Consider the following 12194-nt stretch of genomic DNA (forward strand, 5'->3'; position numbering starts at 1 on the left):
TAAAAGTCAGAGATACGGTATTACTGAAGTATGCTGAAGTGGATCGAAAACACTGACTGGAAGAAATGGCAGGATGATAGGATATTTATGAAGGCATCAGGGACTAACTTCAGTACTAGAGGGAGCTGTAGAGGACAAAAACTGAAGGGGAAGACAGTGATGGGAATATATTCAACAAATAACTGAGTGCTATACGAAGACGAGGAGTCTGGCACAGGGAAGTAATTCTTACAATTAGTGGACCTCGTAAAATACAGTCAGGTGACTGATGACCTAGAAAAGGTTCAGTACGGTATCACTGGAAGTGTAAACACAGCAAGGCTCGTTACATACCTGGAGAGCGTCGACTGGAGCCAACATGGCGAGGTCAAGTGTCTGAAGACTATTACCGGAGAGGTAGAGCTCGGTAAGTCCAGACAGCCCGTGGAACACGTTCTCCTCCAGGGTGGTTAGCTTATTGTGGGACAGGTCCAACACCTGATTGAAGAAAAAAAAAAAACCCTATTTAGCTAGTTAAATATCACAATGAAAAAAAAATATAGTTACTTATTTGGTCTAAAAGTTCACATGTGGAAGAACCGGTTTATAAAGGTAAGGTGTGTGGGATGTATCTTGCAATAGTTCAGTACATCGTTCTGGGCACCGTGACGATTATTACGGTCCGATACTGGAAAGAATGCTAGCGACAGAAACGTGGCAGAGAAGTAGGTTGTGCCGGTGACCCGCTGTATAACAGAATAGTACCCACCGTCCGTAAAAACAAAAAAAAAAAAAGAAAGGGACTGACTTGATTACTTTTTGAAACACTACTTCGTCTCATTCATAGTTAGGACTACTTATACATAAAATTTACTCTTGCAGTTTCAGCCGTTTAGCCAGTTTCGTGTTGAGTAAAACTACAAAATACATGACCTTATGCCACTGAAATGGTTGAATTATATGTGCAAGCTGTTTTTGCAGGTTTACTGGCCTCCGCTTCAAAATCGCTAAACGGTCTTAAATGTAATAATGAATTTTAAGCGTAAATAATTTTTAATAGACAAAGGCGACGATGATGAGTTTCAAATGGCTCTGAACACTATGGGACTTAACATCTGTGGTCATCAGTCCCCTAGAACTTAGAACTACTTAAACCTAACTAACCTAAGGACATCACACACATCCATGCCCGAGGCAGGATTCGAACCTGCGACCGTAGCAGTCGCGCGGTTCCGGACTGAGCTCCTAGAACCGCTAGACCACCGCGGCCGGCGATGATGAGTTTCAAAAAGTTTTATAGTCGTATGAGTGCGAAACTCAGCCACGAGAAATTAATGTTATGATTACGTTCCAGTGAAGTAAACATTTTAAACTGTCACATCTTTTCAGCAAGTAATATTGATGAAGCCGGCCGGTGAGGCCGAGCGGTTCTAGGTGCTTCAGTCTGGAACTGTGCGACCGCTACGGTCGCAGGTTCGAATCCTGCCTCAGGCATGGATGTGTGTGATGTCCTTAGGTTAGTTAGGTTTGAGTAGTTCTAAGTTCTAGGGACTGATGACCTCAGATGTTAAGTCCCATAGTGCTCAGAGCCATTTGAACCATTTGAATATTGATGAAAGTCCTCATTTCTGTATCATCGTATCAATAGCACTCCGTCATCAGGCCACAAGTGGCCCATTGGGACCATCCGACCGCCGTGTCATCCTCAGATGAGGATGCGGATAGGAGGGGCGGGTGGTCAGCACACTGCTCTTCCGGTCGTTATGATGGTTTTCTTTGACCGGCGCCGCTACTATTCGGTCGAGTAGCTCCTCAGTTGGGATCACGAGGCTGAGTGCACCCCGAAAAATGGTAACAGCGCATGGCGGCCCGGATGGTCATCCATCCAAGTGCCGGCCTCGCCCGACAGCGCTTAACTTCGGTGATCTGACGGGAACCGGTGTATCCACTGCGGCAAGGCCGTTGCCCATCGTATCAATAGAGTTTCCCTTCATTCAACTGAAACATTGCGAATCCTCACTGATATTATAAAAAAAAAAGCAAATCTCCGCATTCTGTGGCGGAGTGCTCAATCGGGGATGACCGAGCACCGTGTCATCCTCCGCCAGTGGTGTTGTATGGAGGGGGGTGGGGTCAGCACACCGCTCTCCTGGCCGTCGTGGGCTTTCTTGACCTAGCAGCCGCTACTCCTCATTTAGCCTCCCATGACAGTCCTCCCACCGTGGAAAATGCCTGGCAGTACCTGAAATCGCATTCGGATCATCTGCATAGCAGCAAGACATTCTAACCACTGAGCTATATAATAATTCATTCTACATATCTACATCTACATGGATACTCTGCAAATCACATTTAAGTGCCTGGCAGAGTGTCCATCGAACCACCTTCACAGTTATCTACACTACTGGTCATTAAAATTGCTACACCACGAAGATAACGTGCTACAGACGCGAAATTTAACTGACAGGAAGAAGGTGCTGTGATATGCAAACGATTAGCTTGTCAGAGCATTCACACAAGGTTGGCGCCGGTGGCGACACCTACAATGTGCTGACATTAGGAAAGTTTCCAACCGATTTCTCATACACAAACAGCAGCTGACCGGCATTGCCTGGTGAAACGTTGTTGTGATGCCTCGTGTAAGAAGTAATGTGTTCAGTCACGTTTCCGACTTTGATAATGGTCCAATTGTAGGCTATCGTGATTGCGGTTTATCGTATCGCGACATTGCTGCTCGCGTTGGTCGAGATCTAATGACTGTTAGCAGAACATGGAATCGGTGGGTTCAGGAGGGTAATACGGAACGCCGTGCTGGATCCCAACGGCCTCGTATCACTAGCAATCGAGATGACAGGCATCTTATCTGCATGGCTGTAACGGATCGTGCAGCCACGTCTCGATCCCTGAATCAACAGATTGGGGCGTTTGCAAGACAACAAGCATCTGCACGAACAATTCGACGATGTTTGCAGCAGCATGGACTATCAGCTCGGAGACCATGGCTGCGTTACCCTTGACGCTACATTACAGACGGGAGCACCTGCGATGGTGTTCTCAACGACGAACCTGGGTGCACGAATGGCAAAACGTCATATTTTCGGGTGAATCCAGGTTCTGTTCACAGCATCATGATGGTCGCATCCGTGTGTGGCGACATCGCGGTGAATGCACATTGGAAGCGTCTATTCGTCACCGACATACTGGTGTATCACCTGACGTGATGGTATGGGGTGCCATTGGTTACACGTCTCGGTCACCTCTTGTTCGCATTGACGGCACTTTGAACAGTGGACGTTACGTTTCAGATGTGTTAAGAGCCGTGGCTCTACCCTTCATTAGATCCCTGCGAAACCCTACATTTCAGCAGGATAATGCACGACTGCATGTTGCAGGTCCTGTACGGGCCTTTCTGGATACGGAAAATGATCGACTGCTGCCCTGGCCATCACATACTCCAGATCTCTCACCAATTGAAATCGTCTGGTCAATGGTGGCTGAGCAACTGGCCCGTCACAATACGCCAGTCACTACTTTAGATGAACTGTGGTATTGTGTTGAAGCTGCATGGGCAGCTCTACCTGTACACGCCATTCAAGCTCTGTTTGACTCAATGCCCAGGGGTATCAAGGCCGTTATTACGGCCAGAGGTGGTTGTTCTGGGTACTGATTTCTCAGCATCTATGCACCCAAATTGCTTGAAAATGTAATCACATTTCATTTCTAGTATAATATATTTTGTCCAGTGAATACCTGTTTATCATCTGCATTTCTTCTTGGTGTAGCAATTTTCATGGCCAGTAGTGTATTATTCCAACCTCGTATAGCGCGCGGAAAGAATGAACACCTGTGTCTTTCCGTACCAGCTCTGATTTCCCTTATTTTATCTTGGTGATCGTTCCTCCCTATATAGGTCGCTGTCAACAAAATATTTTCGCATTCGGAGGAGAAAGTTGGTGATTGGAGTTTCGTGAGAACATTCCGTCGCAACGAAAAACGCCTTTCTTTTAATGATGTCCAGCCCAAATCCTGTATCATTTCTCTAACACTCTCTCCCATATTTCGCGATTGTACAAAACATGCTGCCTTTATTTGAAATTTTTCGATGAACTCCGTCAGTCCTATCTGGTAAGGATCCCACACCGCGCAGCAGTATTCTAAAAGAGAACGGACAAGCGTAGCGTAGGCAGTCTCCTTAGTAGGTCCGTTACATTTTCTATGTGCTACTAAAACGCAGTCTTTGGTTGGCCTTCGCCACAACATTTTCGATGTTTTCCTTCCCATTTAAGTTGTTCGTTATTGTAATACCTAGGTATTTAGTTGAATTTACGGCTTTTAGATTAGACTGATTAATCTTGTAGCCGAGACTTAACGAGTTCCTTTTAGCACTCATGTGGATGACCTCACATTTTTCGTTATTTAGGGTCAACTGCCACTTTTTGCACCATTCAGATATCTTTTCTAAATCGTTTTTCAGATTGTTTTGGTCTTCTGATGACTTTATTAGTCGATAAACGACAGCGTCATTTGCAAGCAACCGAAGACGGCTACTCAGATTGTCTCCAAAATCGTTTATATAGATAAGGAACAGCAAAGGGCCCATAACACCACCTTGGGGAACGCCAGAAATCACTTCTGTTTTACTCGATGATTTTCCGTCAATTACTACGAACTGTGACCTCTCTGACAGCAAATCACAAATCCAGTCACATAACTGAGACGATATTCCATAAGCACGCAATTTCACTACGAGCCGCTTGTAGTAGTGTCAAAAGCCTTCCGGAAATCCAGAAATACGGAATCGATCTGAAATCCCTTGTCAATAACACTGAACACTTCATGTGAATAAAGAGCTAGTTGTCTTTCACAGGAATGACGTGTTCTAAACCCATGTTGACTGCGTGTCAATAGACCGTTGTCGTCGAGGTAATTTATAATGGCCGAACACAATATATGTTCTAAAATCCTGCTGCATATTGACGTTAACGATATGGGCCTGTAATTTAGTGGATTACTCCTAATAATTCCTTCTCATGAATTATTATTGTGCATAAATTATCAATTCGAAACAAAAGAAACAGCGCTGTGAGGAGAACACATTCCTTTCGGAGAACTGAGTTCTTAAGGCAATTTTATTTGTCCTTGCCTTTGAGCGGAGCATACCTATTGAATATCTAACTGAAGTCAAGTTTAGCAGCTGTGTCGTATTCCACCTGACAGGATAATTGAATTTGACAATCTACTAGACCTTAAGTAGTTCATAACTTTGAACTCGCTGATACTCCGCTGATGAGATGCTCCAGTCACTGGAGTTGTCATAAACATCCTCAAAGCTGTTACGATGGTTGGGTGAGCATAACATAACCCTTACTTTAAACGTAATTTCAAAATATCGAAACGGCAAGCTGCGGCAGAGCTGTTCATCAGCTCTTTCTACTGGAATTCCAAAACCACTATTTCGCTAACTAGCTCAGGTGTATCGATATTTGTGCAATATTTACTATCAAAATATGCGGTATGTTTTTCAGAATGAGATAAGTTGAAAGCATTTACAACAGATAATTAAAGGGAGTGAAATGGTTAGTTATATGTGAGATGTGTTTCCCAGTTCACTTAATTTGTTTCACATACACTACTGGCCATTAAAATTGCTACACCAAGAAGAAACGCAGATGATAAACGGGTATTCATTGGACAAATATACTAGAACTGACATGTGATTACATTTTCACGCAAATTGGGTGCATAGATACTAAGAAATCAGTACCCAGAACAACCACCTCTGGCGGTAATAACGGCCTTGATACGCCTGGGCATTGAGTCAAACAGAGCTTGGATGGCGTGTACAGGTACAGCTGCCCATGCACCTTCAACACGATACCACAGTTCATCTAGAGTGGTGACTGGCATATTGTGACGAGCCAGTTGCTCGGCCATCATTGACCAGACGTTTTCAGTTGGTGAGAGATCTGGAGAATGTGCTGGCCAGGGCAGCAGTCGAACGTGTTCTGTATCCAGAAAGGCCCGTACAGGACCTGCAACATGCGGCCGTGCATTACCCAGCTGAAATGTAGGGTTTCGCAGGGATCGAATGAAGGGTAGAGCCACGGGTCGTAGCACATCTGAAATGTAACGTCCACTGTTCAAAGTGCCGTCAATGCGAACAAGAGGTGACCGAGACGTGTAACCAATGGCACACCATACCATCACGCCGGGTGATACGCCAGTATGGCGATGACGAATACACCCTTCCAATGTGCGTTCACCGCGATGTCGCCAAACACGGATGCGACCATCATGATGCTGTAAACATAACCTGGATTCACCCGAAAAAATGACATTTTGCCATTCGTGCACCCAGGTTTGTTGTTCAGTGCACCATCGCAAGCGCTCCTGTCTGTGATGCAGCGTCAAGGGTAACCGCAGCCATGGTCTCCGGGCTGATAGTCCATGCTGCTACAAACGTCGTCGAACTGTTCGTGAAGATGGTTGTTGTCTTGCAAACGTCCCCATCTGTTGAATCAGGGATCGAGACGTGGCTGCACGTTCTGTTACAGTCATGCAGGTAAGATGCCTGTCATGTCGACTGCTAGTGATACGAGGCCGTTGGGATCCAGCACGGCGTTCCGTATTACCCTCTTGAACACATAGATTTCCACATTCTGCCAACAGTAATTGGATCTCGACCAACGCGAGCAGCAATGTCGCGATATGATAAACCACAATCGCGATAGGCTACAATCCGACCATTATCAAAGTCGGAAACGTGATGGTACGCATTTCTCCTCCTTACACGAGGCATCACAACAACGTTTCACCAGGCAACGCCGGTCAGCTGCTGTTTGTGTATGAGAAATCGGTTGGAAACTTTCCTCATGTCAGCACATTGTAGGTGTCGCCACTGGCGCCAACCTTGTGTGAATGCTCTGAAAAGCTAATCATTTGCATATCACAGCATCTTCTTTCTGTCGGTTAAATTTCGCATCTGTAGCACATCTTCGTGGTGTAGCAATTTTAATGGCCAGTAGTGTACTTTGAAGCACTACAGCATAAACAGTTTCATTCATCTCTTCAGCTGGTAGATATCGGCCAAAATCGGAATGCTCGAGTCATATAGCGTATTTGCTTCGGCATCCGCTCGCCAACCTTTGGTAACCTACAAAGTCGTAGTGAAGTAGCAGCAAAAACTCCATTGTTGAATGTGAGCTAACTGCGTGGGTGGCAGCTGTGTGAACTAAGCGTACTCTGAGCACATGACTGATGCGACGACTGTTCAGTAGTAATCATTTATGACACCACTTGGACGAAATGACACTCCGACAATAGCATACGTTTAGTCACGGGCCGAGGGAAAGGCTTCTTCTAGTAGACAGAAGAAACCACACGAGAGGTAGCAGAACACGTATTCCTTCGGGTTAAATCTTAAATGGCATTTCTTGTTTTTTTTTTTTTCAGTCACTTTTTGCCCCCTCTGTGCCCGCGCCCTTGGAGGGTGCCTATCTCGCCAGCCCAGTTCATGCACAATCGCCATTGTTGTCGTTCATGTGTGGGATGGTGCATTATTAATTAGCTTACCAGCCTTTGTCTTTTTTCATCCAACGCAAGTTCCAGAGTATCCAACAATGAAGCATAACAGGGTTCAGAAACAGGTCCGCCTTTTTCCAAGTAATCTATGAGGATTCCTTCTTGGGAATCCCAAAAAAAAACATTTGCCATCACCTTTCCAGCTGATAAATGATCTTCGTATTCTTCGGTGAACTTTCGCCATCCTTTGTCCACTGTTTCGACTGTCGTTTTGACTGGTGTATGATGATCCAGGTTTCATCAACAGTCAGAAATCGGTGCAAGAAGTCTGCGAATTGCGATTAAATATCGCCAGACATGGTGTTCGAATGTTGTGCCTGGTGCGCTTTCGGTCGACTGCGAGCAATCGCGTCACCTACCTCGCTCGCAGCTTCTTCATAGTCAATTCTCAGTTTAGGATATTATGTACTCGCTCAGTTGAGATGTGTAGAGTCTGAGAAATGACGTGAATTTTTATTGGGCGGTCTTGCTTTACCATGTCATGGATTTTGTCAATGCTTTCCTTTGTGGTGACTTCAGTTTGACGGACCGTGCTTGTCCGACCACACTTCAATTCATTAAACCGAAAGTAAATGGTGTCCAATGGTGGTGCGGAATCCATGTGAACTTCATCCAGTTCTGCTTTAATTTTTGTGCCAGTCCAACCCTTCAAATGAAAATGTTTAGTAACAGAGCGAAACTCGGTTTTCTCCATTTTGAATCGCAGTCATCACGCTGACCAATTCAGGCTGTAACAATGACCTGTACGCTGCACATTGTTGAGATTCTTGGAATAATCAAGCAACAAAAGTTTTCCATTATTTCAAGGAAATTTACCAGACTTATTAAACCACCCTGGTATTCTGAAGTCGTGTTTAACATGAGAAATTAAAATATTTGTTCGAATTCTTAATTTGGTAAGAGCATTTGGCAATCAATGCCCAGTTTTAATTCAGCCATCCGACTCTTCAGATTATTTATCTCGTTGGTATTCCACTCATCATATAATACTTCGGTCATTAACGCTTGCAGATGGTGATTTTTCTTTGCCTTTTGTACAGGCATGGCCATAGAAGGATAAGTGGTCTGTTGAATGGGATTTATACACAAAACACAGGGTTTTGTATTCAGTTTTTGGAAAATATGTTAATTATTCATATAATATAGCATTCTTACAAACTTATCGTTCACTCCTCTTATTTTAATTCAGAAGTCTACATATGTTCTCGAATGTACTACGTTCGCTGTAACTACACCTGAGAGGGAGTAAACTGCCTGCAGCAGTGATGATTTTTTTTTCTTTAAATGAAATTTTCAATTATCCCGGTAAGTTCATATTGCAGCTGAAGTCCAAGATACTTGGTTGCGTAAACGGAAACTTCGAAACAAATTTCTGTTGTCAAGTTAGCTCAGGTCTTTCCCTGTACTAGGTGTTGTAGGATAGAGACTGCAAACACATTTGCATAGCACGAGTTATATCTACAAGGCGTAATTCACAGACACTTATCATGAGTAGTTGCATGTGGTCTGTTGTAAGGCTTATGATTTTAGTTTTGTCCTAATTTAACTTCTGCTACCTCTCCTGTAATTATTCCGTTGTGCACTTGTCGCTACGTAGTTTAAAAAACATAGCTAGCTAGATTGAGTCCATGGGTCAGATTTCATACAAATGAATAATTTGTCAGACAATAAAAATCGTAGTTATAGTCTCTTACGCACTCGCAGGTTAATACATAAAGTAAAGTTTTCAGTTTGTGGTTGTGATTATAAAATGGCAGCTCCGAAACTGGCCAAGTATTTTGTTTACAGTGTGCACTTCAAGAAAAAGTGTCGTGGAAAAAACGTAAATTACACTTGCAGGGACCAATCGAATGTTTTTTCTTTATGATTTGTATGAAGGGCTAACAGAGCAACCATGGAGTTAAAAAAAAAAGAGAGGTGGTGCAGCAGACTTAACATGGGTGTAAAAAAGAACGGAAATAGGTCTATAGACTTATGTTATACCACTTTTGGAACGGGAGTGGGCGAGGCCTGCCGCCATTTTAAATAGCCCAAAACATTAACAAATGTTTACTATTGCCATTTGTTCATTATTTCTTACTATTGCCATTTGTTCATTATTTCTGTCGTGTACACGCAACAGTTGTTTTAAATACTAAACATTGCAGTTCTTACACGAAAAACATAGTGTCAGAAACGTAATTTAGAACGTTTTTCTGTTCTTGAGCGTGTATTTGCTCTAGTAATACGACACATTTGGACCCATTAATGTAAATTGTTTTTTTCTGATATATTTCGAATAACCAGGAAGAGTAGGGTGTGATGTGAAAAGAATGCTTCCGCATTCCATTTAATTCCACTTTTACTGTATTTTATCGATAACAAACTAAGATGGAAATCCGAAACAAATACTTGTTTGTTTATAGCAAATGCAGCTGGAACTCCGAAACAAATGATTGTTTGCTTACTGGTACTCCACTGTGTTCGTCTCATTTTCAGCTTTCAACTCGAATGCACTACATTTTTAAGGTTCTCGTTTACAAAAAACTTTCCTACATTTTCTTTGTTAGCCCATAAACATGTACAATAGAAAAGAAGCAAGGCAGGCTATTCTATCTTGTGCATGTCAACGATTATCGATACGTCAAAGAAACGGAACAGCTTAGAGGTACACCTCCATACATAATAGAATTGCTGTTTTTTTTTTTGAGTTCTTGTTGTCAGTGCACTAGTCTCACTGTAGTTTACACAACTCCTCACTTTGAAATGTTACGTACGATACGTCATCCAGTATGTGGCCAATAATACAAATTTAAACCACTACAATAAAAGTAAAGAGCGCAACCATAATTCATGTAAACAAAAGAAAATGTTTCTTGAAAGGCTCCACTTACAAATGAAATGTGATTTCTTTAAACTTTAGATCGCGATCAGTTCATTAGTACACCCATAAACGGCGGAAGTTATCATTTTCGATGAAATAACAGCGTCTACAAACAATGAAAGAGCCAGATGCTATTTGGGATGCGATCTCGAAGGCGACAGACATCCTCAACGGTCGGAACTGGGCGCAGGCACGTCAGAGCGACGTCAGGGGAAAGTACCATGGCGGTGAACCATGGAGGTATAAATGCGGTGTAAGCAATGTTTTGGGTTATATTGGATGGCGAACGTCGGCTTCAAGTTTGCGACGTAATGACAACTCCCTTCTTTTTTTATCTTCACGAGAGCAACAATATAACGACTTCCTTCGTTCAACTTTTGGTAATCAATCATCTTCAGAAAAGACTGATTATAACTGGTTTACAGAATTTCGTCGTGTTCGTGCTTTCGTGAACACTGAGGATAAAGTCGGATGTTGTTCCAAAAAACGTTGATGATTTGCGCAATGTGAGTGACGAGGGTCGGCATATTTACCGTGATATAAAAATAGAGTTAGACAAATCCGAAACTGCAGTACATTCGATTTTGTACGAACATTTATCGGCGGGAACGATATATTCCCTAAGGATTCCGCACATTTTACCAAAACTCAGAAACAGGCTGGTGTCATTGTTGGTGTATGGAGATGGTCAAAAAGTTCGCGTGAGTGATTGCAAAAGCCGAATAAAATATCGTAACATCGCTCGAATCTGGGATATATTCATACGAGTAGGGAAATAAGCAGCATAAACAGTTTGTATTTCAAGACGAACCGAAACCAACAAAAGTAGTTCATTCGCGGAACACTTCTAACAAAACGATCGCTTGTTTCGTTATGTTGGACGTTGCTTTAGAGCAGAGGTCGTCAAGTAGTTTTGCTCAACAGCCCAAAATGACGTTGTGGGCATTTCCTCGGATCGCATATGTACCGACCTTATTATTAATAGGTAACCTACTTAAGTTAATACGTCTTGAGCCCCAAATTGAATAGCTATCGTAAGGGTGCGGTAAGTTGGCCGCCAGTCAAAAGGTGGCACCATTTGGAAAACTTCGTGTCCACTCTTCTCTGTATACCTCAGCAACGCGGACGTTGTGACAACGTAGTTGCCTGGCGAAGTGGTGTTGAGTTGTCTGTGTGAGCTTACTTGTAAATACATTATGTAATACAACATAAGGTCAAAAATTTTTTGAATGCAATTTTTCTTCTCCTCATTGCGTTGTATGACAAAAGCTTTAATTTAACTGCACGTTTTAAGATGACTGTCCCTATCGTGCGTATTCACGAACCCAAGTCACTTTAGCAGTTGACAGATGTAGGGAGCATACGCCCATGAGCTGTCAGCACTGGAAGGCAAACAAAATATTCCGCCTCTCACATTCTCTAACCCTGCAACGGCCACGCTACGTACTTACCCCTCTGCTCTGAGTTAAGCGGCCAACTTACGTTAGCTCATGGTCGAATTCACCAACGTCAATTAAAATTAAGCAGATCTTAAAATATTAATACTTATGTAAGTATTTTTGATTGTTGCTGAGCAGGAAAGATACACTCTCAAGAAGCTCTTAAAGTAAGTAGACATTTTCCGATTTGACTAGTTGCTAGATAAATTTGTCATACAATATGGCTAGGAACTGCGGTTCGCAAGAATATTTGATTCGTGCCACATTTTGACGACCACTGCTTTAGGGGACCAAAGGTAAGTTAATGCTGAGTGGTATACGACAGTTTGTTT

General features: G+C 43.0%; 1 protein-coding gene and 1 pseudogene across 1 annotated transcript in view; both read right to left on the reverse strand.

Annotated features, from left to right (window-relative positions):
- Nucleotides 1–12194, reverse strand: part of LOC124803342 (insulin-like growth factor-binding protein complex acid labile subunit) — a 95436-nt gene that overhangs the window by 57869 nt on the left and 25373 nt on the right. Inside the window, exon 4 of the mRNA XM_047264528.1 lies at nucleotides 334–477. Within this exon, the coding sequence (XP_047120484.1) occupies nucleotides 334–477 (144 nt within the window). The remainder of the gene's footprint in view (nucleotides 1–333; nucleotides 478–12194) is intronic.
- Nucleotides 1829–1946, reverse strand: LOC124803581 (annotated as a pseudogene).

This window comes from Schistocerca piceifrons, chromosome 6 (assembly GCF_021461385.2).
Source record: "Schistocerca piceifrons isolate TAMUIC-IGC-003096 chromosome 6, iqSchPice1.1, whole genome shotgun sequence".
NCBI lineage: Eukaryota > Metazoa > Arthropoda > Insecta > Orthoptera > Acrididae > Schistocerca > Schistocerca piceifrons.